This window comes from Heliconius melpomene, chromosome 13 (assembly GCF_056956725.1).
Source record: "Heliconius melpomene rosina isolate 202511_hmr_F chromosome 13, ASM5695672v1, whole genome shotgun sequence".
Lineage (NCBI taxonomy): Eukaryota > Metazoa > Arthropoda > Insecta > Lepidoptera > Nymphalidae > Heliconius > Heliconius melpomene.
The window spans coordinates 6426881-6452442 of record NC_140401.1 but is presented as its reverse complement, the minus strand read 5'-3'; the positions used below and the strand labels follow the sequence as shown (position 1 = coordinate 6452442).

Here is a 25562-nt window from a genome sequence, read left to right as displayed (position 1 = left end):
GTAACCAATTTTTTTCTTATAATTACTTGAATATAATGCAGAGAAAATGCATTTTAGTTGTTTATTACTTATGTCTATATATTTTTTTTTTAATCTATAATCCAAGTGTAGTGGACGGGAAAAATGTTAAATAAAAACAATTGAACAGGTAATCTATACTATTATTATAAAATTAAAAAAAAGTGTGGTTTATTCGCTAATGTCAAGACCTCAACTATGTACTAACTATACTTATATATAACTTATCCTATTTGAAAAAATATCGAATTAGATACTACATTTGTTGAGTAGGGCTATCCCGATAATTGTTTTAATGTACCTACATTAAAAGCTCAAAGATAAGCTTTACACTTAGTATGATTCTATATAACTTCATGCTCCATAATTACTCCAATTTAATAACAAAGAGGGAAGCTTACGTCAAATTTTGACTATTATAAGACCTTATTTATGAATATTGACAGACATTGTACTCATGGTTAAAGTGTAGTAATCATTTAAAGATTTATTTATAAACATAATACATTATAAAGTCCACAATAAAAACACGTAAACAGAGTGTTTGGCTTGGCTTGTGAGTTGTGCTTCTGGACTATCGGTTTTTTACCTCTTATCAAATAAAGTTTACGGCGTATTCACAGACAAGTGTCGTTACCGCCTGGTTCACTCTTTTATTGGTGTCAAACGGATTTGTTTAACGGATTATATTAACGGAACGGAGTGATTTAACACTAGGTTCCCTCTGCCTACCCTGCTGTGTGTGGGATACAGTGTGAAACTGATTTGACTTTTACAAGCAAGTACAAGAGAATTGCACTACTTACTGGTTTATTTTAATTTAAGCCAAGTAATAAAAACGAACATAGGTACATAAGAGTATATACGAAAGGTAAATAAGCTAAAATATAAAAATCGTTATTCTTAGTGTATTATTTCCTTCTTAATTCAGAATAAGTAAAAATTTGCAGCCATTTCAAATTCTTTAAGACCTTAAATTTTTGTAAGCCGTTAATCTAGTATATTTAATTGCTATTTCCTCTATATTGAACTAATCAATCTCCACCTTATCCTTTTCATTCTACGTGATGTTGGCGAGTTAAATTTTGCACTACTGGCACGCCTAAAGGCCATAAATTAAAGACAACTATTGAGGTCCAGTGTCAACCCGACTTGTTTATCTTGTTGACAATGTTGACAATTGACATAAATTTTCAACAAATCACGGAATCACAAATCATAACAAAACATTATTTAATTCAATAACTATAAGTTTAACAACACTTATAAGTAATTCAATTATACATGTAATAATAACATCAATATATCTGTACAATGACAACAGAAAATTATGGATTTTTATGTGAAATATCTCCACTTTTCCGGCCTTACGTTCTCAATATATATCATGACTTAAAATTGGGTATGTAAATAAATAATGAAATTTTACCTCCTGAATTAACATGATAAAAATGTTTGTTTTATTGTTATAGGTCTTTGTAAGACAAAAGTGGATTTAGAAAGAGTCGGAGGAAGTGCTAATACTTTAGAGAATCAATTTCGCATAGTGCTACCATATTGCTCCAAAAAATTGAAATGGGACGTAATATTCGATCCTTCAACCCCTTGGTTTGCACCTGATTTTAGATTTGACGATGAAAGTTTTTTAATTAATGCGGATGAAGAATTTCTAGCTAGTGGTGTTCCTAGTCTTACCAACTGGGATGCAAATGATCCAAAATCACTGAGTGATGTTATTTCACAATTAATCAATATGTATAAAATTCATCAAGTAAGAAAAGAACTTTTACAGAAAATTTACTTTCATATATATATTCTTAGTGTTAGTTACATTTCAACATTATTTTGCAGGTCAAAAAATTAAATGAAGATGAAGGTTCTCGAGCATCTTTTGAATATAGTGCCTTATTAGGAAATGCTCTTACAACTGAACAAGATGTTGAAGTGTGGGTTGGAGGGCATATTGTTGAATTTCTTATTAAACTAAAAGTTGATACATCCAGACTACCTGAATTATATAATGACAGGTAATTAATATACTTATCTTTGTTTCATAATGTTTTAAACATTTAAAAAAAAAAATCAGCTTCTCACTGTGTCCAGCACACAGTAGGGTAGGCAGAAGAAACCTAGCATTAAGAAACTCCTTTCGCCACTTCCCACAAAATTCTGAAGGCATCGTCTGTTGATTGGCAAAACTCTTCACCGCACTTTGCCTTGATATCAGAGCAAAGAAATGGAAATTTAAATAAATATTTCATTTGTCAAGTGGGGATCAAACCCACAACCAGTCTTTTAGTCATACATCATGCCTAAGTGCTATGACTGGCCTCAAGCATTTTAATGAATAATTAATTATTAATAATGGTATAACATAGATGTGGAACTACTAGTCAATATTTTGTTGATGTTATCATTTTCAGACTAGATCTAAATCCAGGCATTGACACAGCTCTTCTTCTTGTTAGATATCCAAACTCTACTAATGCAGAATTGATTCTATCACCATTCCTAACAAAAGTCTTGGGAAACATTACCTTACCTATGTAAGTTTTTAGTAAAATAATTTCTCAGTAATTATTGTAAAAAACTTACTATTTTCTAGCTTGATACTGTACCATAGGATACCACATGATTCATGAAGCTAAAAGCATAGCTACATAGCAGGGTAGGAAGGGATAACCTGGTAACCTAGTATTAAGGCACCCCATTTCCCACTTTTCACTGAATTCTGTGAGTGGTGGAACTGAACATTGAACTTTGCAATTGACACCAGAGCAATTAAATGAATATATTAAATGTTTTGTTTCCTTTATTGTGAGTCAAACACACAGGTTATTCTGTTTACAATGGCACAAGTGTGTAAATGTAAATGTGACAAGCTGTGGGTTTTACAGTCACATGACTCACATGCTTGTGCCACTGTGCTACAACTGGCCTCTAATACTTTAATCAATATTTATTCTAAATTCTAATACATGATATTACTTTTAATAAAGGATGCATCAATCAGGAGTCTTAATGGATTATGTACCAATGGTAACAGAAATCTTAAATAACAAGGTCAGGTTGTCATTTATTTTTTTGGATACTTAAACTTAATTCAGCTTTACGCTGTGTTAAGACACTCTGTTTCCCACTTTCCGCAAAATACTGGAAGCTTTGCATTTTGAGTGCCTGAATCCAACGCCATGCTTTTGCTTCGACACCAGAGCAAAGAAATGGAAATACAAATTTAAATTAATATTTCATCTCGTTGAGTGGGAATCAAACCCACAACCAGTCACACTTTGTACCACAACTGGCATCATTTTTTTTTTAAATTTATTTTGGAGTCACAACTCCAACATAACATAACTTTTTTATTTAACAATGAATTAAATTTGTTTACAGATCCATGATCTTGTCAATAATGATAAATTGAAGCGTGAATTATTAGCTCAACTTATTGTAAAATATGAAGGAGCCATATTAGAACATGATGCAAGCAGTGCCGCTTTATTATTTGAAATGAATGACTTTCATTGGATTTTACAAATTGACATAGGTTAACATTTTGATATTTATTATATTCTTTTTATTTTTAACTTATTATCATTTATATGCATATTTAACTCATTATCATTAAATTAAGCAGGAAAGTTATACTAGGATAGCTAATATTTTAACCCAGAGCTAAACCAAGCAGACCTTTGTTATATTAAAAAGCCAGAAACCTGTTACGTTCCTGTGAATGTAAACCCAACACTAGTAAGTACTATTAGGGAATATGGATCTTGGGTGCCAGTTACGATGTTTCTTATATTATTGCCAAGAAAATATAAAAAAATTGAGTGACTTTGTATTTTAACGAAAGTAGGCTACTATTTTTTACATGTTAGTTACCTAATATCTGCCAAAGTAACTACCACCCCAGATCCATATTCCCTAATAGAACGTACTGGTGTGGGGAGTGTGTGCACAGAAATTTTCATGCTTTATAAAATAATGAAGTTCTGGCTTGGTTTAACTTCAGGGTTATATGTAATAAAATTCATTAAAATGAATGATTGAATATTGCAAAAACGTAAAGTTCTTTTTTCCTTCCTCAGGTGCTAATTTCCCAGAAAAACCTCCTGTATTAACTCTGCGCTCTGTTTACCACTGCTCAAAAGGAAAACCCAAATATAAGATTCTTTCAGGTTGTCCTTACAATAATTTTGAAGGCTACATAGAACAACAAGTAGAAATTTTTAAAAACGAGTGTAAAGCAGCACCACAAAGTCATCAAGTTTTAAGTATAGAATAGTATTAACTTGTATATTCAAATATATATAAGACCTTAATTACCCTTATTAATTAAGAAGGTTAATGAAATCACAGTTTTAACTACTCTATAAAAGCCTTATACAATTAAAACATTTTTGCGATTTTACCAAAAATGAAGAGATTTTGTCAAACAAAATAAATAAAATATATCATTGTAAATTTTTTTCTATTTGTTAAGAATGACGTAAACAGACATTATTTTTTAAAGCAGCAACGTCGCACACATCTCATTCGTGAACTCGAGACGTGGGTAATGGCGGTGAAGTTGAACGTTGTTTAGATTTATTATAAAACATAAGTAATTGCGTAAAACTGAATGAGATATTCCTTTCGCGTTCTGATATGTTTTTTAGAATGTAAAGATTGGCAACGTAGATTGCTCATTTAGCAATAAGGCCGCCTATTGTACTATCATAACAATAATTATGAACATCTTTGTAATTGTTATAACTGGTGTACAATAAAGGGTATTTTACTTTTTTTTACTTTACCATATTTTTAACTGCCGCACACATAGTACAGTACGGATAAAATACTCCTACGACTAAACTATTAATTAATCTTGATCAATTTTGTTGTACGGCTTTAATATATTTTTATATGATACATCCGTGACACTCAGACATTACATTCCGGTATAATGATTGTTTCATCATAAATAGAATGCTTTTAGTCCATTATGGTACAGTGTAACAGCATCTGAGACCATTGTGGGCCCAATCCCCAATTGGGGGAATGATTATATTTATTCTTCTGCTTTGGTAGATGATGCAGAGTTCTAAAAAGTCTTAACACTAAATTTCCAGTGAAGTAAATTATGAAAATTCTAAACAAAATGTCTAAAGTATAAAAGACTTAAGTATTATAACAAATTTTGTAATTAATGTGTAAATATAATATATATAAATATAATCAATATTAAAACAACAATTTAAACAATTACATTTTATTGTTAGAGTGGGAAATGATAAAATAGGGCACACAATAATGATTGATTAGGAGCAGATCTTTGACACATTCATTTTTGAGTTTTTGTATTTTTTGTAGATGAGTATTTGACATATATTTTTTATATCAGGAAGTACTCTCTATATCTTAATTTTTTTGACTTATATACCCAAATCATTACAATTGCTTCAATCAATATCAGAATTGTTTTAATAGTAACAAATATATTATAATACTACTAAGTACAACTCTTATGCAAAATAAAATAATTAAAATCACAAAGAGTTACTGCAGTGACAATTGGTGTCGACAGAAGTACCCCACATTATAGTACAATTTTTTAATAATTTTTGACTGGATTAACTCATCCAAATATTTATCTAAAATTTGTGAAGGGAAACTATGCTATGTTAAAATGATCTAATTAGTCAATTCATTATTCTTTTTTTCTCCAACAAGTTCATAACGGTATCTCATGTACACAACCTTCATTCTATCCCAAACATTTTCAAAAGAATCCATCGCTGGCCTGACATCAAGTAAAGCAAATTCAAATTTGTTATCGACTTCACCTCCATCATAGTAATCGATTATATATCGCACGTCTTTACCACATCTGTCTACTATCCAGTCATGACGATCAAATGGTAGCTCATACCTAAAATCCATAAGTTACATAGTTTAGTTGTATAATTTTTACTAAAACTGGATTTACAATTTATTTAGGAAAAATATTAACAAAAAAAGTTGGCAAAAAAATTAGAAGTAAGAAAATGGAATCAATTTATGAAAATGAATTAATTAATGATAACATACCCCAGCCATGAACGAAATCTTGCTCTAGGGCTATAATCTGTAGCTTTTCCTCCAAAACTTTTTAACCTTGGATGTCCACATTCTTTAGCATGCAAGGCTTCCCATTTAAGAACTTCTTGCCATGCCTGTAAAAATATTGTGACATGAATATTCAAATATGGTTGAAAATAAACTAAAAATGGTAGTTATTAATTCATACTTGTTCATTATTAGCATTGTGAATTTTAATAATATCTTCCATATCTTTTTGTTTAATATCATCATCCTTCCATCTCCAACCCTTGCGAAGCATTGCATTCCAGAACATTTGCTGACTTGGATACACCCAAAATTCTGTAGAACCATCAGGCATGGCACGTGGAATAGTAGATACTTGGCGGTTTGTTGGGAGTGAAAACGGTTGATCTGGAGCTGGTTGTTGATTTGCTGGAGGCATCTAATATTAACCATTAATTGTTTATCTTTAGTAACATGCTTCAGTATATGGTTAAAATTAAGACTATGTTTGCAATTTAGTTATGTAAATTTAACAAGAAAATTGTGACAGGAAAAATATTTAGTTATATTTAACTTACCATGTTATAGGGATTGATATTGTTGTCATGCTGAACAGGACACTCAGAAGGTGGGGACTTATTATCTACTTTAGAATTTGGGGTTTTGTTATGCATTGGACACTCTGGTGGTGGACTTCCATCATTACCGTGAATTTTTGTATTAAGGTCTGCTGCAGATACCTTATTTCCCATTTTCGTTAACTATATTCCTTACGTAAGTTGAGAAGGTTAAAAAAAGGAATTTAACATTTTATAACTGAAAATATAAAAAAATTAAGTATTATTGATAAGCTTGATGCATTTTGTTTATTCAATTGCACCATAAATTGAAATTATTGTTAATAACGTAATAAAAATAATTTTAAGCACAGCTCTCACCTTCATGCACAGAACCACAGAACACAGACGACAGACAGAACAATTTGATAATTTTGACATATAACACTTGTAACAGATTATATCAATTCTTGTGAGGACTTTCAAGTGTCAATATTTGATTTTTGATCTATGATTTTTAGGCATGCCATTTTGTTCAGATTTTCTAATTGACGTAAAATGGGGAAAATAACATTTTAAAATTCTTTAATAAATACAAAAAATATCGGATGAAAAAACAAAAAAAAGTAGCTCATTTTGATAGAATTTATTTACTTAATTCTATTATTATTGTTTTGAATGTACAGGACTGATGATGCAATATAAGCACTGCATCAACTGTGTACAGCAGGCAATTCACATTTAAGTACTTTCACGCTCGTTTCACTTTGCTTCACTCCTTGGAGACGGCTATCCAAATACAAATTAAAAAACTTATCACAAAATAATTTGGGAAATCTATTCTCAGCAATGAAGCTGAAAAGGCTCTGTTATCTTTTCGAATTACCCATTTGTGTAAGAATTTTCATGCCAAAACAAATAGACTGGATCCTTCCAAGTACATCATCAGGGTAGTCACTAGTGATGAAAGTAATGATATACTTAGATAAATTGTTTTAGTTTTGCCCTGTTGATTAAAAAATCACCCTTTTTTACCGAATTTTGCTGAGACTTGCTTGTTTAACACAGATTTGAATAAACAAAATATTAATAATGTAGTTTTTTAAATATTTTGTATGAGCATCCTGTTATTTTATTATTTACTAGAAAATAAATAAAAAAAATCAGGGTTGCGGACGTCAAATATATTTGTATTTTGGGTTGCTAGCCAAAAAGGTTAAGAGCCGCTGATATATATGCATGTACCCCAGTACATTTATATATATATAAAAGGAGAAGTGCCCACTGACTGAGGTATAGAGGCACACACAGCTATAATGTTGATGGTAGAAACGTAAAATTTGGACAGATATTTATTTTCATAATGTGAACACCTGCTAAAAAGGGATTTTGAAAAATTTTAACCCTGAAGGGATGAAAAAGAAATTTCATTAAGAATTTATACAAGGTTCTCATTGTGTACCCTGCTGTGATACAGTGGGATAAAGTGTGAAGCAATTAGATTTTTTTTAACTCTTAGAAATATTTCATTGAACATGTGGTTCATGGTTTGTTAGAATGCACCCACTAAACTGAAAATAATTACATAATTATAACAGACGAAGACACTTGAGTTCGTTAGTTACTTATATTAGGCAAAAACAAAATTAGTTTTATATAACCCTGTCTGTTTAGGGTATCATCAATATCAAAAGTTAAGAACTTAAGATAAAAATTTAACTTAAGATTAAAATTTCTTTAATCTACTTAGCAGATATAAAGCACTCTGAAACAATAAGTTCTAAACAATTTGTTGAAAGTAATAGCTGTTGCTTTACAAATCATAACTATCATCATCAGTTAAATGTAACAATTTTTTGTGATATTAAATTTGTTTCACAGTTTATAAATTTTTTGTTACTAAAAAATATTTTTATTCCATCATTTATTTTATTAACAAAGAGACACATATTGTCGCTATTGTTTAGTAGCTATTATATAATTCTATATTTTCTACATTTTTAACATTTCTTTCTTACTTCTTTAAATATTTCAAATATTTTTTTGCATTGTAGTTATCTTCAACAGTTTCTGTGATTTTCACTTTTCTTTTAGGTTTTCTCTTTTCTAATCTCAATTTTCTTTCTTCTTCCGAAAGTAGAGTCAAGTCTAATGGCAGCTAAGAATATAAGTTAAATTGTACAAATTATTTGAATATATTTTCAATCAAAGTTTTATAAGTGGTTAACATAAAAATATGCTGACAAAAACATTTTACCTTAATAATTTTCCTAGGCTCGTGATATCTTATATTTATTGATGCTCCATTTGCTAATACTATTTTAGTTGGATACATTCTTGTAAAAATTTCTCTGTGGATTTTGGTTATGCTGGACACATTACAATTTAAATTTCTTTTTATATATGAATGGACACTTTTACTACTTAAATTTAATAATGTTTTTAGATTCATCGCAAATTTTGTTAAACTGGGAAGGTAAATGTCGATTATTTATTATTTATGTTTAGGACTAAGAAAGTTACAATTTAAGAAATAATAATTAAAAAATGAAAATAGAATTTAAATGACATATTGATAGTGACATTTCTAACGATAACCAGTATATATAGAAATATAGAATACAAGAAAATTCAACAATCGTACGGTACAGGTATTGGTAAGTACATACAAGTTTTATTTATATTTACTATAATATATAATCTTAATTTATTTCATATCATAAAAATATGGTGAAAATAATTTGAATTTAAGACTTGAATAGCAACGTTTATATAAAGTTATAAGTTTTATTATTGTATACATACACATAACTACAACCCATACATGAGATGAGTAATCTTACTTATCTGTGAAATAAATGATGTCTGTCTGTTTTCATGCGACAAGCAAAAATCTTCAAATATCAAAATACATTTATTACCTACTGCTCTGTAGCTGCGAGTGTCAGTGTATCTTGTATGAAGTGGTCCACTATGTTTAAACTTTTAAAATTATGAATAATAGCACCGGATTTAATATTTGAATAATAAAAACCTTCATCTGTGTATAATATTTATAAGTTACCTTTGTTTAAAATAATGGGTTGCACTCAAAGCGAAATTTCTCCTCAAAATGAAATCCCGCGGAAGGGCTGTACAGATGTTTTGTGGCTTGTTATTTATGTTATATTTTGGATTTTAATGGTAAGTTTGTTATGAGTTATTTTTATTTTATTTAAAGGATTTTTTACTTTTATGAACTACATATTATGTGCTTAAATATTGTTTTCTTTTTAGATAATAATAGCTGCCATATCATTCGTTTATGGAAATCCTCAGAGGCTGATAAATGGCTACGATTCCTATGGAAATACTTGTGGAGTGCAGAATAATAAAAAACTAATAAATTTTCCACTAGCGGGTATAAGTACTGCTGATAAGAGTTATTTATTTTTTATGGATGTAAAAGAACTTCGCAGATCTCTGAAAATATGTGTTAAACAATGCCCAAACAAACGAATGGAATCAATAACAGATATTCAAGAATTTTATAAAACAACTGGATCAAATCTATGTGGATATGAAATTAATTTAAATAATATACCAAATACAAAAGATTTACATAATTATAGAGGGCCTTGTCCAACTTTACCAGTGTATGACTCTTTTCCATTACTAAATAGGTGTTTTCCAAAGCATACTAAAGATTTTGTTCAGAAAGTTTTCACTGATTTTTATGATTTACTCAATAGTTGGGATACTATTGAGCAAATGCTCTCTGATCTCTATTCTTCATGGAAAGAAATGATTATATGTGTTATAGTGGCATTTAGTGAGTATTATTAGTTAACATAGAATAAGTGAAGTTTACAATAGTTCTTTTATTGATAACAAAATTTGATTGAATGTATTTTTTTTAGTTTGTTCCTTGATTATGGTTTCTATATTACACTTATTAGCATCATTAGTGTCATGGATATTTATGATTATAATATCAGTTGTAAGTGTAGCAGGGACTGCCCTTTTATGGTATACCTATTATGAACTAAGAACAAAACATAAAGATTTCTCTGATACAACTATTTTTTTGGCAGTAAGTAAGGCTTACAATTTTTTTTTATTATTTTCAAGTATCAATCAATTTTAAAAGTTCCATTTATTATTTTAGGAATTCTTAAAAAATGAGAAAGCATTTTTGTGGTATTCAATCATAGCCACAATAATAACTGTAAGTATAGAATTTATTAAGTGTAATATTTTTAATTTAAATTTAATAATGTTTATGTTAGACTGTTGTGGCCTAATTCATACTTTACAGCCGGGACTGTATTTGATTGTAACCACAATGGTTAAGAGCTATATATATATCCCCATTAAGGGGAATAAATTATTTAAAATTCCCTGTTTTCACAAGACAGAGTGCAGCATTTAGTTCCACCACTCAATAAGATGTATTCCATTGCTTACACTATACAAATATATAAGAAAATTTTAAGCACTTGTGGCATGTGAAGTTTAATACTATTATAATTTTTTGTATTATTTTGTTTTTTAGGTCATACTATTACTGCTAGTGTGGGTAATGCGCTCCCGTGTATCGTTTCTATCAGAATTGTTCAAAGAAACTGCACACTGTTTGGGTTCCATTCCAGCCCTGTTTTTTCAACCTATTGTGACATTTTTTTTCCTTGTCATATTTTTGACATTTTGGTCACTTGTTGTTGTAAGTAACCTACATCCATAAAATTTTAATACTAAGAAAAGTTCATATTTTGTGCTCAACTGGCACGCTCGAAACGCCATATATCGAGAAATCAATCAAGTTCATATGAATTTTTGGCATTGAAAAAGCATTTTAATGTATTATAATTTGAAATTTGCTTTTTATTAATAAATCTTAATGTTTGAATTTTTATATTAGATGTTCAATAACACTATGTTTAATAATTATATATATATATTTTGCTAGGTATGTTTGGCAACAGCTAATTATCCTGGTATACCATATAAAACAGACTTCTTTATTAATGGCACAGCTTTACCAGATCATGTAGACAATGTACCTATTTATGCACAAAACATAAATGACAGTGCAAGTTTAAAAAGTAAGCTATAATTTTTATTATATTGGTATTTATTATATTGGCTATTTATACTTCAGTGGTCCATATTATAAGTGCCTGGGGTCTACTCTGGCAACAACTACAGTAAACCATATTAAAATGAGTAATATAGCCCTCATGGCATATCAGCACAGCGTCTGACTCTAAATGCGACGAGTTTGGGTTTGATTCTCAATTGGAGGCATGAAATATTTTCTTTTCCTCACTTTCGTAACAAGACAAAGTGAGATATTGACATTTGCTCATCAACACACAATATCTGGAAAATTGGGTGTAATTTAGGCAACAGTGTGTTAACATTAATATTTCTCTGAATAATGAGCAAGCTTTTATTTTGAATATTAAGAAAGTTGATAATTTTAGGTTATTTACTGGAACCAGTGCAGTTTGATCCCATGTGGGTTAAGAGTATGTGGTGGATGTGCCTCATATGTCTTGTATGGGGGAGTGAATTTATATTAGGATGTCAACAAATGACTATTGCTGGAGCTGTCTCACATTGGTATTTTAGGTGTGTTTTAATATTTTTTAGGGAGTTCCTTCTAACTGCTTAAATTATTTATTTATTTAATTCTTTATTACACCGACTATATAATAAGACAAATGAAAAATATGGGTCAAGGCGGCCTTGTCACCACAGTGATCTCTTCCAGCCAACCCTTACTATAGAAATGATCTAAGGATGTATGGATATTGATTGGTGTAATATATTATGTTAATATAATAAACTAGTAAATATAAAAAAATATAATATTAAATACAATTGAGAATGGTCTTTTTAGAATACAACATAACACATGATTTTTTAGTTTTTTTAAGTGTTATTCCACACTGAAGAAAGAAAATACACAATTTCAATTAAAAATTTTGGGTTCAAATCCTGGGTGATGTAAATTTGACATCACATTTATTTTTAATATGACGGATAATTCCCGGATTCATAAGAAATAATTGGAAGAATTATGCATGATTAATTGAAAATTGCTTAACAGCACTTATTGAAAATTTATCATTACTCTCAAAATTAAGTACTAGTGAAATTTGTAAAACTGCATTTAATAAAGATAACAAATTTATAAGTTGGCAAGAAAACAAACAATTTGGTTAAGATTTGGCAAGGCAATAGCATTTTCCCACAAGATATTTTTGTACTATTTTTTTTACAAATGTATGTCTCTTTGTGATATCAAATAAGTATGTCGTGTATATATTACGCATCAGGGCGTAAACCTAAAAGAAGGGCAATGTTTAATTACTTAGTCTCGTAAATTATTCAACGCTCTGCGTGATACAAACGTAGATTAAAAATATTTTCAATTATATATCTATGCGTTTACTTGATTATGCTATTTTCGTATGAAATTACTAACGACCCAAACGCGGCTTCGCCCGCTGAAATTTATTGTTATGTTATAGCAAAATTATACAAAATCTTTGCATAGACAATAGCCGATGTGTTATTCTGATATATAAGCAATATTACTATAAAGTATCATCTAAATATCCAGCCTCACAATCTTTGACATTTATAGTATAGTACATTTTTAGTAGGATATTAAAGCAATTTTTAAATAAAATTTAATTTAAATGCTAACTTTAACAACAACAAAATTTAATAACTTTATTAAGTTATTATTTTTTGTATATATTAAAACGTTTACTTTTTCTTTAGAGGAGAACACGCACATTCGTCGCCAGTACTGTATTCTATAGGAAAACTCTTGAAATATCATTTGGGTTCCGTCGCAAAAGGGTCACTGTTAATCGCCATGTTCAAAATTCCAAGACTGATTCTCACATACATCCATGCAAAGTGAGTAACAACAAACAAATTATATAAATTTTTCATTTTATTATTTAAAAAAGAAATTTTTTAAATTCAAAACATCTCATTTATTGTCTGACTCATGAGTAACCCGATTTAACTCAGTATTACCTAAATGGTAATTAATTATATTCAATTTTAATATTAATTAAAAATCTAAAGTTCTTGAGGTTAGTCGTGGCGCAGGGGCACAAGCGTGTGACTAACGCGACAGGTTGAGGGTTTGATCCTCACTCGAGGAAATAAAATGTTTAATATTTGCATATCTTCGCTCTTTTGTCGAGGAATTGCGTGTTGCGAATTCTTCAGGCATTGCGTCTTGAGTGGCGGAACTCAACGCCGCGCTTAACCATTTACCACCGCAAGGAAATCAAAATATTTCATTCCTCCGAATGGAAATTGTACCCACAACCTGTAGTGTTTACAGTCGCACGCTTGTACCCCCTGTGCCACGACGGTCTAAATTTTTATTATTTTAACAAAATTGTGTTATTTATGTAGACTCACAGCCAGAGCGGAAAAGGGATCAGAATGCGCTAGATGTGGCTTAAAGTGTGGTATTTGTTGTTTGTATTGCTTTGAGAAGTTTATACGCTATTTGAATCACAATGCTTACACGATTATAACCATTGAACGATGCCACTTTTGTAAAGCGGCTGCTAAAGTAAGTTTTTGTTTTAATTTAATACATATCGTCGGTGCGCCTGCCAAAACCGTTATGTGTATTTTTTTGATTTTTTTTTTATTCGATAAATAACATTAAAATAGTACTCTGCATAGCCTACAAAAACAAATATATAGTATTTCCGTCTGGAAGTCGATTTAACAAAATCGATATGTGCACTTCATTTTTATTTCTGGCAATGACAAATTCGTTATGTGCAGTCATGACCCAGCAGCAATGATCCGATGCGAAATGTTATTACATTATGTAATGTAATACATTAAGGGGAACCGTCACTCGAGCCTTGTGATACAGATTTTTTTGGTACAGAACTTTTGGAGGATCAGGTTGAGTATGTCCCTTCCACTTCTGCCTTATCGGTATATAATGAGAAAGAGCTCAAATCTCAGCGACTGTCGATGGAAATAGCAGATTCAGAGCGAGCAAGTATAGTATTGGTTGAAAATACGACTCATTTGTACCTAGATAAAGCTACTGGAGAATTTGTAAGCCGAAAGTCAGCCGAACTCAGAACTGGTCACTTCATACTAGATAAACAAGCTGGAGCTTAGCTTCAAGGAGATGAATATTGATGAAATATACAACGATAAAAAAGCGCGACTTTAATACGAAGCAGAGAGTACGTACTTAATACAATTGTAGAAGACACTTAACTAACGATACGAACTTAATACATGGGTTAAGCAATTGTATGCCACCAAACCAGAATCATCTTCTGAAAGTAAACCAAGAAATCCTTCTTGTAAGTCAGCTTCTGTAAGAAGCCTGTGAGAATGGTTTTAGGCTTATTGCCAAGAGTTCAAGTTTAATCATTACTGCAGAGCAAGTGCACGACACATATTTGAAGTACACAATAAGTATAACAATTTAAAAAAACCGACTTCCACTGGATCCCATAATTAGAACATAACCAAACTCTCATAAGACTATCCTTTCCAATAAAAAAAGAATCATCGAAATCGGTTAGCATGATATTGAGTTATTCTTTCATTCCATATTTAAGACTTATATGATTTTGTCATGGATAAAATTGTCAGAAATAGACCAAATCAAAGTAAAGACCAGTAAAGGTCTGAGGTAACAAATATAAAAAAAATACACTCGACTTGACAACGCCCTCTTCACTGAAGTCGATTAAAAAGTGAAGCCAGAAAAATGAGGAGGATACAATAAAGAGAACTATTTACATTAAATTGGAAGCTGATAAAGTTTTAATTTGGCATGTGCACCGTATTCAAAGAAAATTTGTCACTAAAAGAATATAAGGTACACAAAGAAAGAAAAAGCATACCAAAACAAGAACGCATATTCTAGAATCCTCTAACATGTCATTGATAATCTGAAGAAACAGCGTAGGGGACAGCACACAGCCTTGGGGGACAGCGTTCACGGGCATGTACTCCAAGCAAAAACCGTCAACAGTTACCTTGAGGCTGCACCCAGTGAGAAAGCTAGCGATCCACTTGCATAAACTCTCGGAAAGCCATAGGATGGAAGTATTGCAAGGAGCGTCTCATGCCACACGCGATCGAAGACCTTCGCCATGTCCAAATTAACTGCCAGACCCTATTCCTTGCTTTCAATAGCCGTAGCCTACCGGTGGATTAGGTAAACCAGAAGGTCACTGGTTGAGCGACCATGGCGGAAGCCATATTGACTGTCGTTAATCAATCAGTGATTCTCCAGTTAAATCAAAAGCTGGCCATTGATAATGCTCTCCATCACTTTCAAGAGCGAGGGTGGCAATAGGCCTGTAGTTAGATGGATCGGAACCATCGCCTTTCTTGGAGATCAGGTGGATAAGAGCGCTCTTCCACAAGTCTGGGACTATACCGATTGAATAAGAGTGCCAAAACAGACCCATTAGCACAGGTGACAGCTCAGGAGCACTAAAGGAGAGATGTCATCTGACCCACTCGACTTGTGGATGACCAAAGAAGACAGAGCTCGCCTAACAGCTTTTTAGCTGAACTTAATTTCAGACATTAAGCCCTGGCACGAGTGTGCGCGCGGCGTTATTCCTTGGTCATCCATATTCGAGTTCGAGGCAAAGGGATCTACTGTAGTAACAATAAATACGTTCATGTATATGTGCGGCACGAAAGCGACTGTGTTACTTAAATTTAGTTTTAATTATCTTGATAAAATTTATTGCAATACTTATTGAATTCGCTTTTTATTTACTTCAAATTTACCTAGTTATTTAAGGAATAAACATTAAAGGCTTAGTCTATCTATAAACCTTTCCTAACCACTTTCTAACAACCCTTCAAGTTTTCTATTAAACATTATTAGTATTAATAACCATAGGACTAATATAACGTACCGTACTGTTTTATCGTTATCAGATTAACCATTTTTACGTAAAAAAGCGCCAAACCACAATTCCTTACGTTCATCATTACTAATCATTAGTATACATATTTGTTTTAAGTTTAATACATTTTTGTTATCCTCATAATAACACTAAATAAATCCGATTATGTTCTTTTACAAAACTGATATGTGCATATTTTTCACTTGTAAGAAATGGTGGTTACAAGACAATTCTGATATGTGCATCAAAATAGTTAAAAAAAATTATTGCAGATGAAGGGTACATTTTATCATTTTCGCTTGTATCTCAGTTTAAGCATAATATATTTTGTCACCATACTCCATTTATAATTTTTTGATAAAGCTATTATTTAATAAATAAGATAGTTTATTGTCTCTCCTGAAAACTTGACTAAAAACACATAGCGGTTTTGGCAAGCGCAACGACCATATATTATATACTTTTATATTCTAAAAAAATTGCCCTGTACAAAGTATTATGTTTTAGATAATTAAAATTAATTAAATATATACATTTATCAATTTGCGCTGTGTCATAAGTCATAACCATAGACATTTAAAGGAAGTAGAGCGGTGCCTAACTAAAACAATTTGGGTGCAAGTGGGGAACGGAAGTGTCGAATGGGGAAAGGAGTATCTTAACACTAGGTTCCCAGGTTCCGTCTGCCTACCCTACGATGAATGGGACACAGTGGAAGCTAAAGTAGGCACATTGTTATGATTCATATCCTCATTTGCTGGTTAGGTCTACGTAATCTATTAGATCATCCTGTGAATACTTTGTGTATGTGGGTGACCGACACGCGATCAAGTGCTATTTTTAGAATATAAATGTATTGACCATACTTTCCACTAGAGTGTTTGTATATTTTATTAAAGAAGAAAACTATATTTATTTTCTCTTCGTTTATATTATTTCGAATTATCTGTTAGTTTCAGTTACGGATATTATATTTTTGAGGTTGGTTTTTATAATTAAAGTTATTGACTATTAAGTGTTTATTAATTACATCCCCGATTTTAGTAGAATATTTGTCTTGAAAATATCAGGTTTTTTTTAAAATCAATTTAAACTAACCGTTTGTGATTACTTATTACCTAACCTATCTCATTTATACATTTTCAGATCGTGTCTCATATAGGGTAAAATATCCAATCAACTGTAATATATATATTTTTTTCAGGCTTTCAGTACGATAGTAAACAACGCATTACAAGTGGCTACAATAAACAGTGTGGGAGATTTCATATTATTTCTAGGTAAATGTATAGTGACGGCGGTGACCGGTATTGTCGGCCTGTTGTTACTGAAACGCAACTCTGACCTCCATTTTTATGCTATACCTACATTAGTTATTTGTATTTATTCATTCTTCATTGCTCACTGTATGCTATCTTTATATGAGGTTGGTATGGGTTTTTCAATAGATTTTATTTTTATTTTGTTATTTTTGTATTAAACGACTTTCATTCTTATTTCCAAAAATTATAAAAACAGCTTCACGCTGTATTCCCCACACAGCAGGGTAGGCAGAGGGGAACCCAGTGTCAAGACACTCCGTTCCCCACTTTCTGCCGAATTCTGGAGGCGTTGCGTGTTGAGTGGCAGAACTCAACGCCGCGCTTTGCCTCGACACCAGAGCGAAGAAATGGAAATATAAACGTAAATAAATATTTAAAAATTATAAACTTACCTACAAAAACTGTTTTATGCTACACAAAGTAAATAAAGCATTACAAGTGGCGACAATAAAGTGTGGTAGATTTCATATTATTTCCAGGTAAACACTATCGTCACATACAAAGTATTAATTGGCAATGATTTTTTTTTTATTTACAAAAGTTTATTTTTAAATAACTAATAGTTAACATAATTTTAATCGCATTTATATAAAAGAAACAGTTTAACGTTTTATCCTTCATATAGCAGGTAGGCAGAGAAAACATCTTGTTAAACCGTTCCCCACGCACTGGCCTAATTTCGAGTCATTGTGTGTGAAGTGGCGGGGCACAACACCGTGCTTTGGCAAATAGAGCGAAAAAAATATATATTAAAGTCGTCGAGTGAATATCAAACCTACAACCGTCACCTTTATTGTCTAATGCGAGTTCCTCCAGCTGTTATGTAAAGATAGGGATATATATGTCATTTGAAAAATATTTTCATTACAAAACTAAAATATATATTTACGTTTTAGTAGTAGTTGTAATTTTTTATTTAAAATCTGATAACTCTACAAATATAGCTTTCGTACCTTTTCTTATAACATTATAAATAAAGATTATATTTTAAATTGTATTGAATAAAAAGTTACACACATTTCAGATGGTAGTGGACACTCTTTTCCTATGTATTTGCGAAGATCGTAATCGAAATGAAGATGGCCGTTGGAAGAGTTCAAAATTGGCTGAGCTTGGTGATGCTAAACATAATAGAGACGGAGTTGAACTACACGATGTGCAAGAGAAGTACTGAATTTGTGTATATATATTGCTTTTGCCTTAAGTCTGTATCCCACATGTAGGTGTAGGTAGAGGCTTGGCACATTGGCTTTGCGTACAGACGTGTCCTCGCTGTGCGTTCTCTACCGCATTTATTATGGGGAGTATTGAGTTGTCAGTGAGTGCGTCACAAACTCAAGTACCATCACAGCACACGGCATCTGGATACGTGGCACTCCACTACTCTGCAGTTTAGTAGGAACTGTGGAATGGCCTACCTGCGGCAGTGTTCCCAGGTCAATATCGCGTCAAATCGCATTAAATCACGTCCTCCTCCTTTATCTTGTTGGCCAGCAACAGCGCCTGTAGCTCCTCTGGTGTCGCACGACCCCCGTGCGGCGGTAATCACTTACCATCAAGTGACCCGCTCGTTGCCTTGACTTTTTCCATAAATATGGTGTATTAACAATATTAATTTTTGTTTCAGTTAATGAGGTATGAATGAAGATATTTTAAACACGTTTTTATATGTTTTAAATTTTTTGAAATTTTAATCACAACTTTTAAATGATTGCATTTGCTCGTGATGTTATTTATAACAGTAGTTAGTGTGATCATGTAATTTGAAAAGACTATTTTCTAACGATATTTTCATATATATTGAAATAATACAATAACGTTATATATTTATATTAAAAACATGTACTTTTGTATACCAGAAAAAAAAATATTACCATATCAAAAATAATTTTGTCTCAACTTTTACAAACAAAATAAGTATGGATAAAAAGTCTGGTTGTCATCATCAAAGAATATCCAAGCATACCTTTAATTTTAACATGTCCATAACTTCAAATATATGAAGCTGGATTCCACAAGCTGGTTAATTAAAAATGGTTTTTTGTAGCTTTGTGTGTGGGATTTATATAAATGGCAGCTCTATTCTTACCAAGTTATAAAAAATCGTCAAATCCTAACATATCATGCGAAATGGAAATATTAACCTGATATTTTTTTAAGATAAACATGTTAAAATTAGACATGAACACTCAAAATATATTATATCAAAATGTATTTGATAATAAAAATGTTTTTGATATTAGTACTATTTAATATTGGTTTAATCAATTGTTAAAAATATGAATAGTTGCATATATGGTATTATATGATAAGTTATCTGAGATGTAATGAACCTAATGTGTATCTAATAGCACAGGTCTACAACAAAATACTCTTTGAATAATATCAACTGTTCTTATGTAATTTGAAGTCCGAAAACCTGATTTTATTTTAGACCTACGATCTTAAAAGATATTTTATATTTTTATCATGATAGATAGACCATTTTTTTACAAATAATCTTAAATAAAAATATTTTATTTTTACCATAATAAAAATACGGACTTACTTAAATAAAAAAATATAGCTTTTTATGTAACATACACTTAAATTAATACAAAGAAATTAAAAAAACAAAAATTACAAATTTTTAAAAGAAAACAAGAAAGCTACTCAATCTATGAAAAGGTGACAGGATACAGTAAAACAGAGTTAATTTTTTTTAGATTCGTCATATCCCTAATAATATAGTTGGAATTATCTCTTTATAGCTTTTCGAGAAAATAATTTTTTGTTGACCTGTGCAAGATTAGCTTATTTTACATAGTGGATATATGATGATTACTTATTATGGAAGACTCAAATGCTCATATTTTTTTAAAAAAGCTACATATAATTGAAATATTAATTCAATTTATTTGAATCTCAATTTAATTTAAGAAATTATGTGCTAATATTGTATTGCTATAGTATTTTAATTTTTTCTTATTTAATTATTCCTTTTAATTTTAAGCAGCTTTATTATAGTTTTTAAATTTAAAAAGACTCATCAATTATTTATTTAATAGTAAGCTGACCCAGTCTTGACATGTTAGTAAATATTTGTATAAGTTATTAACTTCCACTACAGTATAGTTCTTATGTATGATTTTCGTTATAATTATTTAATATACATCTTAACTGATAACCTAAGTCTGAAATTTTTCATTTAGGACGTAGTTCCATACATTTAAATAAATTCATATTACTTGTAGTAGACATTTTTAATTTGTCAACATGCTCAAAATATATAATGAGTAACTAAAAGATCTGAATTGATTTAATACAATTATTATATCTACCAAATTACTACTATTCATATATACTTATTATTTTAATAAATATTAAGACCATGGTGTTTACAGTTTGTATAAATAACATTTTTAATAGGAATTACATTTATTTTTGTAATAGTGATAATATCATGCCGTCCTCATAGAAACAAAGTACTAATTTAAATAAAGTACTACTAAAGCAGTTTAATATATTTTTTTACATAATGCATAATGCTGTGTTGCGTTTAAGCTAAGCATTTAAAAATATTATATAAGTTTTAAAATTATTTTAATTTATTTGCTTAGTAGCAATTTTTTTATCTATATTTTTACTTTTTACATAATATTTTATTTACATAATACATACAAAGTGTTAGGTTTTCTACCTCTGAATATTCTTCCACCATAAGCACAATTTATTTCATTAATCACTAGAAATAAAATAATGATTGTTTCCATATTATAAATAAAAACTATCAATGCTTTATTAAATTGTTAACATTTACTTTTTATTGAAATAAAACAAGTGTGAATATTAAACTTGTTTTATTATATGATCATTTTTTACTAAGTTTTTTCTTCTTGAATTGCTTCCGTTTTTTGATTTGGTCAGAAATAACTTTGCTCTTGGCTCTTAACTGTTTACGTCGTATTGCCATGTCTGGTTTAGGTTTAGGTAATCTCATACTAAATGCAGGCTTATTTTGTTCTTCATTGTCACTCTCTTCAGCCATTGATTCCTCTTCTTGTTTGATTTCTTCTAGAAAAATTATATAGTAGTGCTTATTGTAGTTTTATAGATACAATTATTTTTAAAATATCATTATTTATAAAATGATTTGTATAAATGTGAAAGAACATATAAATGTATAATTAAGTTCTTTCACATTTGTATTTCCAGGAACTAAGTTTTTTGTTTTTTCAGTGAAGAATAGGCTCTTGGCAAGACCTTTAGACCTTAGACCTTTCCACCTGCTATGCTTTATGAAAGATACAATATGATATTAAAGACTAATAATCTAAAAAAAATCTTTATATTCAAGTGTTCAGTGAAATAATAATTTAATAAATTCCTAAATGACAAACCTTCCATCACAACATCTTCAGCTTTTTTTATAGGATTTCCTTTGAAGAAATCGGATCCTTCAATATCTGGGTAACCAGTTTCTGGTTTTGTGGCTTCATTCATGACCTTCTTCTCAATTCGTCTCTCATATTTGTTTGCAGCTTTTTTAGAGTATGCTTGTCTCAGTTTTGCCGGGCTAACATATTTAGGATTTTCCCATAATGTGACTCCACCAAATGATCCAGAAAATATTTTAACCTACAAAGATTAAAAATTTTTGATATTTTAACCTTTAAGTATGGACGTCGGGTCTGACAGACCAGACAGTTCTACGAATTCTACAAATCGGCCACTTCTCGGTGACCTCCGCCACTGAGTCTCTCAGTACCTTTCGTATTAGTGACAAAATGAATATAGATAGCAGTGGTTGTGTCTCCGGGTTCAAAACACGTGAGTATTTAACTTTCTAAACGGGGTCTGGGTCTGTCAGACCCGACGTCCATGTTTCCCATACATGAATGATTTCAAAACGCCATATATTTTTATAATATTACAAAATATACTTTAATATTTTAATTGTATTAATTGTATTCAAATGTTTTAATTGTTATATATCATATATTATTTTGCATTGTTTGTTATATATTTTAGTAATATAAATATTATTTACCTAAAAAAGATTCAATTTTTTTAGTTTTTATGACAAAATGGAAAAAAATGATCGACCTAGCACGTCAGGGACAAAAATATCGGTACTTTATAATCAACATCAAACAAAAGAATTGGAATTGGATGTAAACTAAAACATAAAATTGTCTTCTTCCTTTAAAAAACAGCCGGAATATGACCAATAAATACACTGGTCTGACAGACCCGACGTCCATATGTATGTTATAAAAAAATCACGTCCATAGTTAAAGGTTAAAAAGATGTGGTTAAAAAGTTACACAATACAATAAACATTTCATAATTATATTGACTTACAGGATTTAAAACAAATCTTGGACCTATTTCAGCTAGAGCTCCATCTTCAGATAAAATTTGATAATTTCTAAACCAAATTCTATTATCCAAGATCATAAAAGTATACACATGATCAAAGAATGGTTGACTTTTAGGATGATGTTTTGGCACTCCAAATATTTGGGTAAGTAATTCTTTGAGAAGATTGTAATGTGGATCTTTAGTAAACTGAGGATCAAATGATAGAAGTGGTCTAGAACCTCTCAAACAATTTCCAGTCATTTTCAACTCGCCCATGGTATAAACTAAAACCAGTAAAGTATTTTTAAATTAAATGACATTTAAATGGATTGGTACACAATAATAAAAGTTATGCCATGAAAATATAAACTTACTGTTTTCAACTAAAAATTTAGCACTTGGTCCATTAGGAATATTCGAAAGCCAAAGGTACAAGTCCCTCATTTTTCTTCCTTCAAACAGGATGCATTTATTACAATTTTTCATTTCACTTATCTCGTTGACAACATATAAATTTTTACTTCGCTCCATCTTAGATTCACTCTTATGGTGAGGCATGAGTTTCTTTATATCTTCCATCAAATGTCGATGCCTGTGGTTAATACCGCGTGCAGCAAAAACTAGAACTCTTTGTCTGTTTATCCATTTAACCTAAAAATAGTAAAATTAAGGTTTTAGAATAATATTTGTGGGTTACTTGAGGGTGGTTTATTTCATAATCATTAAGTGAAATTTAGAGTAATGCTTACTTACTTGTTTCGGTGTAGGGTCATCAGACATACGAACAGGTGGCAAAATTACAACATTTTCCTGTTTATTTTCTTCTTTGACTTGACTATTTGCTTTCTTACTGCGTTTTACCTTAATTTTTGCCATTTTCTTTTATAATATCAGTACTTCTAATTTTAAGCACGTGGTTTACGTTATTAGCGTAAACATTAAATAGACGGCTCAAACTGTCAATGTCATATGACACATCTCATTCTCAATTCTTCTGTTCCGTTTCTTATTTTGTGGCTTTTAGGCGTGCCAGGAGAGCACAGTTCTTATGATCTCACAAATAAATAAACGGCAGTGAGATTTTTTTAAATTTATTTTTCCATTTATATCAAGGAACATGACTCATTTTGTTAGTAACAATAAAAACTTAATATCTATGTTAGTATTTGTTAGTAGTTGCTTTACCATCCCACTCGAAATGGCGCAGCAATTGTTTACGTACACACAGTCTAATCTATTAGAAATCTTATTTAGGATGCTGTTGGTTCTACCCCGCAGAATTAATAATAGTTAATATATAATTCAAATATCATGGGATGCCAATAAAAAAATTTGCTAGTTAGGTCCAAAAAATATTTTGACGCTTGTATAGCAACTCCCCGATAAATTTAATTATTCTGTATAAAGGTCTTCATTCTAGTAATTTCAAATATTCTTGACCTGCATATAGTAGGGAATCTACCCTTAATAACTATTTTTCGTTCTTCATTTTACAACAAAGCCGTATTGTATGTCTAGTGTTGTAACCCAACGTTGAACTTGATCTTACGTCTCTGGTTGAACACACAATGTGTACAGTCAAACATAGTACCACTGTGCCACGACGCCTTCAATTTACGATATTCACATATAATAAGATATTTTAATAATTATGTTGCCTTTATGTATGTGTATGCATGCATATATGTAAACATTAGGTTTCACTTTTTGATGACATTTTAATTTTTTTTTACTTATTTTATCGGTTTTCTTTTCTTATATCGAACTGCCAAACAAATCGAATAACACAATTACATTTAATTTTTAAAATGCGGCAAATGCGGCTAATGAGAGCCTATTTAACACTCACATGCAAAATGGGAACCTTAATAATTATTCTTAAATATAAAAATTAATTATTGTAATCATCAACAGGTATAAAATTATTTAGCTTCCCCTAAATTGTGTGTCTTCTTTAAAGTACTATAAGGAAATTAGCAATTTTTTGTCAGCGTGGAGCGAAAAATACACAATCGTCCCTCGTGACTAAACAAATGGCACTAATGACTCGAACGCGTCAGGCAAAGTTTGCCGATGGTTGACGGAAACAGCTGTGTGCTCACGATCGCGCGAATGTACCTGCACTCCGTGAAATCACCATAGTTCTAATTGCCCGAAGGCTCCCATTGCCCTGTCTCCCCCTACGTTTCACAATGAAGTGCTCGTACCGAGGCAGCGAAACTAATATTTAAATAATGTTGTATGCTACCTACGTACCAACAGATAACAAACAAAGAATGAAATACAGTAATACAGAAGTAATTACAACGACATAAATTTGGTAC

General features: G+C 30.7%; 5 protein-coding genes across 6 annotated transcripts; 2 read left to right on the top strand and 3 right to left on the bottom strand.

Moving 5' to 3' along the window:
• Positions 1–1177: 1177 nt before the first annotated feature.
• Positions 1178–4816, top strand: LOC146532741 (BRISC and BRCA1-A complex member 2-like). The gene is made up of 7 exons (XM_085195637.1): positions 1178–1420; positions 1491–1789; positions 1870–2045; positions 2442–2564; positions 3018–3081; positions 3412–3565; positions 4110–4816. Exons 1-7 carry the CDS (start codon positions 1333–1335, stop codon positions 4304–4306), a joined length of 1101 nt encoding a protein of 366 aa, XP_085051763.1. The 5' UTR covers positions 1178–1332; the 3' UTR covers positions 4307–4816.
• Positions 4817–5256: 440 nt separating this feature from the next.
• Cchl (Cytochrome c heme lyase) lies at positions 5257–7164 on the bottom strand. Its single transcript, XM_085195638.1, has 5 exons — positions 7026–7164; positions 6666–6903; positions 6290–6526; positions 6091–6215; positions 5257–5932 (listed from the first exon to the last, which is right to left on the bottom strand). Exons 2-5 carry the CDS (start codon positions 6837–6839, stop codon positions 5695–5697), a joined length of 774 nt encoding a protein of 257 aa, XP_085051764.1. The 5' UTR covers positions 6840–6903; positions 7026–7164; the 3' UTR covers positions 5257–5694.
• Positions 7165–7275: 111 nt separating this feature from the next.
• Positions 7276–9235, bottom strand: mRpL55 (mitochondrial ribosomal protein L55). The gene is made up of 2 exons (XM_085195643.1): positions 8902–9235; positions 7276–8802 (listed from the first exon to the last, which is right to left on the bottom strand). Exons 1-2 carry the CDS (start codon positions 9094–9096, stop codon positions 8659–8661), a joined length of 339 nt encoding a protein of 112 aa, XP_085051769.1. The 5' UTR covers positions 9097–9235; the 3' UTR covers positions 7276–8658.
• A 270-nt stretch (positions 9236–9505) lies between these two features.
• Positions 9506–21728, top strand: Ctl1 (choline transporter-like protein 1). The gene is made up of 12 exons (XM_085195631.1): positions 9506–9827; positions 9921–10455; positions 10544–10716; positions 10792–10851; positions 11179–11346; positions 11593–11728; positions 12110–12257; positions 13419–13559; positions 14073–14235; positions 17778–17999; positions 18920–19062; positions 19523–21728. The coding sequence occupies exons 1-12, from the start codon at positions 9723–9725 to the stop codon at positions 19524–19526; spliced, it is 1998 nt and encodes a 665-aa protein (XP_085051757.1). The 5' UTR covers positions 9506–9722; the 3' UTR covers positions 19527–21728.
• Positions 21718–24297, bottom strand: LOC146532737 (ribosome biogenesis protein BRX1 homolog). Of its 2 annotated transcripts, none has more exons than XM_085195636.1 (5): positions 23992–24297; positions 23613–23889; positions 23239–23522; positions 22275–22512; positions 21718–21945 (listed from the first exon to the last, which is right to left on the bottom strand). In XM_085195636.1, exons 1-5 carry the CDS (start codon positions 24112–24114, stop codon positions 21746–21748), a joined length of 1122 nt encoding a protein of 373 aa, XP_085051762.1. In that variant the 5' UTR covers positions 24115–24297; the 3' UTR covers positions 21718–21745. The 2 variants fall into 2 exon arrangements, with proteins under 2 accessions (XP_085051762.1, XP_085051761.1); XM_085195635.1 differs by having other exon boundaries at positions 21718–21948; positions 23992–24216.
• Between the last annotated feature and the right edge of the window lie 1265 nt (positions 24298–25562).

Excerpts from the sequence above, each read along its gene's own strand:
- Cchl (XM_085195638.1), bottom strand. The coding sequence starts at position 6,839 with ATGGGAAATAAGGTATCTGCAGCAGACCTTAATACAAAAATTCACGGT. Across the intron at positions 6,216-6,289 it reads ACAATGCTAATAATGAACAA|GCATGGCAAGAAGTTCTTAA; the intron begins GTATGAATTAAT and ends ATATTTTTACAG. Across the intron at positions 5,933-6,090 it reads AGATTTCGTTCATGGCTGGG|GTATGAGCTACCATTTGATC; the intron begins GTATGTTATCAT and ends TATGGATTTTAG.
- Ctl1 (XM_085195631.1), top strand. The coding sequence starts at position 9,723 with ATGGGTTGCACTCAAAGCGAAATTTCTCCTCAAAATGAAATCCCGCGG. Across the intron at positions 10,456-10,543 it reads ATGTGTTATAGTGGCATTTA|TTTGTTCCTTGATTATGGTT; the intron begins GTGAGTATTATT and ends TATTTTTTTTAG. Across the intron at positions 18,000-18,919 it reads GTATGCTATCTTTATATGAG|ATGGTAGTGGACACTCTTTT; the intron begins GTTGGTATGGGT and ends CACACATTTCAG.
- LOC146532741 (XM_085195637.1), top strand. The coding sequence starts at position 1,333 with ATGACAACAGAAAATTATGGATTTTTATGTGAAATATCTCCACTTTTC. Across the intron at positions 2,046-2,441 it reads CCTGAATTATATAATGACAG|ACTAGATCTAAATCCAGGCA; the intron begins GTAATTAATATA and ends TATCATTTTCAG. Across the intron at positions 3,082-3,411 it reads CAGAAATCTTAAATAACAAG|ATCCATGATCTTGTCAATAA; the intron begins GTCAGGTTGTCA and ends ATTTGTTTACAG.
- mRpL55 (XM_085195643.1), bottom strand. The coding sequence starts at position 9,096 with ATGAATCTAAAAACATTATTAAATTTAAGTAGTAAAAGTGTCCATTCA. Across the intron at positions 8,803-8,901 it reads AGCCTAGGAAAATTATTAAG|CTGCCATTAGACTTGACTCT; the intron begins GTAAAATGTTTT and ends TTATATTCTTAG.
- LOC146532737 (XM_085195635.1), bottom strand. The coding sequence starts at position 24,114 with ATGGCAAAAATTAAGGTAAAACGCAGTAAGAAAGCAAATAGTCAAGTC. Across the intron at positions 23,890-23,991 it reads ATGACCCTACACCGAAACAA|GTTAAATGGATAAACAGACA; the intron begins GTAAGTAAGCAT and ends TACTATTTTTAG. Across the intron at positions 22,513-23,238 it reads CAAGATTTGTTTTAAATCCT|GTTAAAATATTTTCTGGATC; the intron begins GTAAGTCAATAT and ends TAATCTTTGTAG.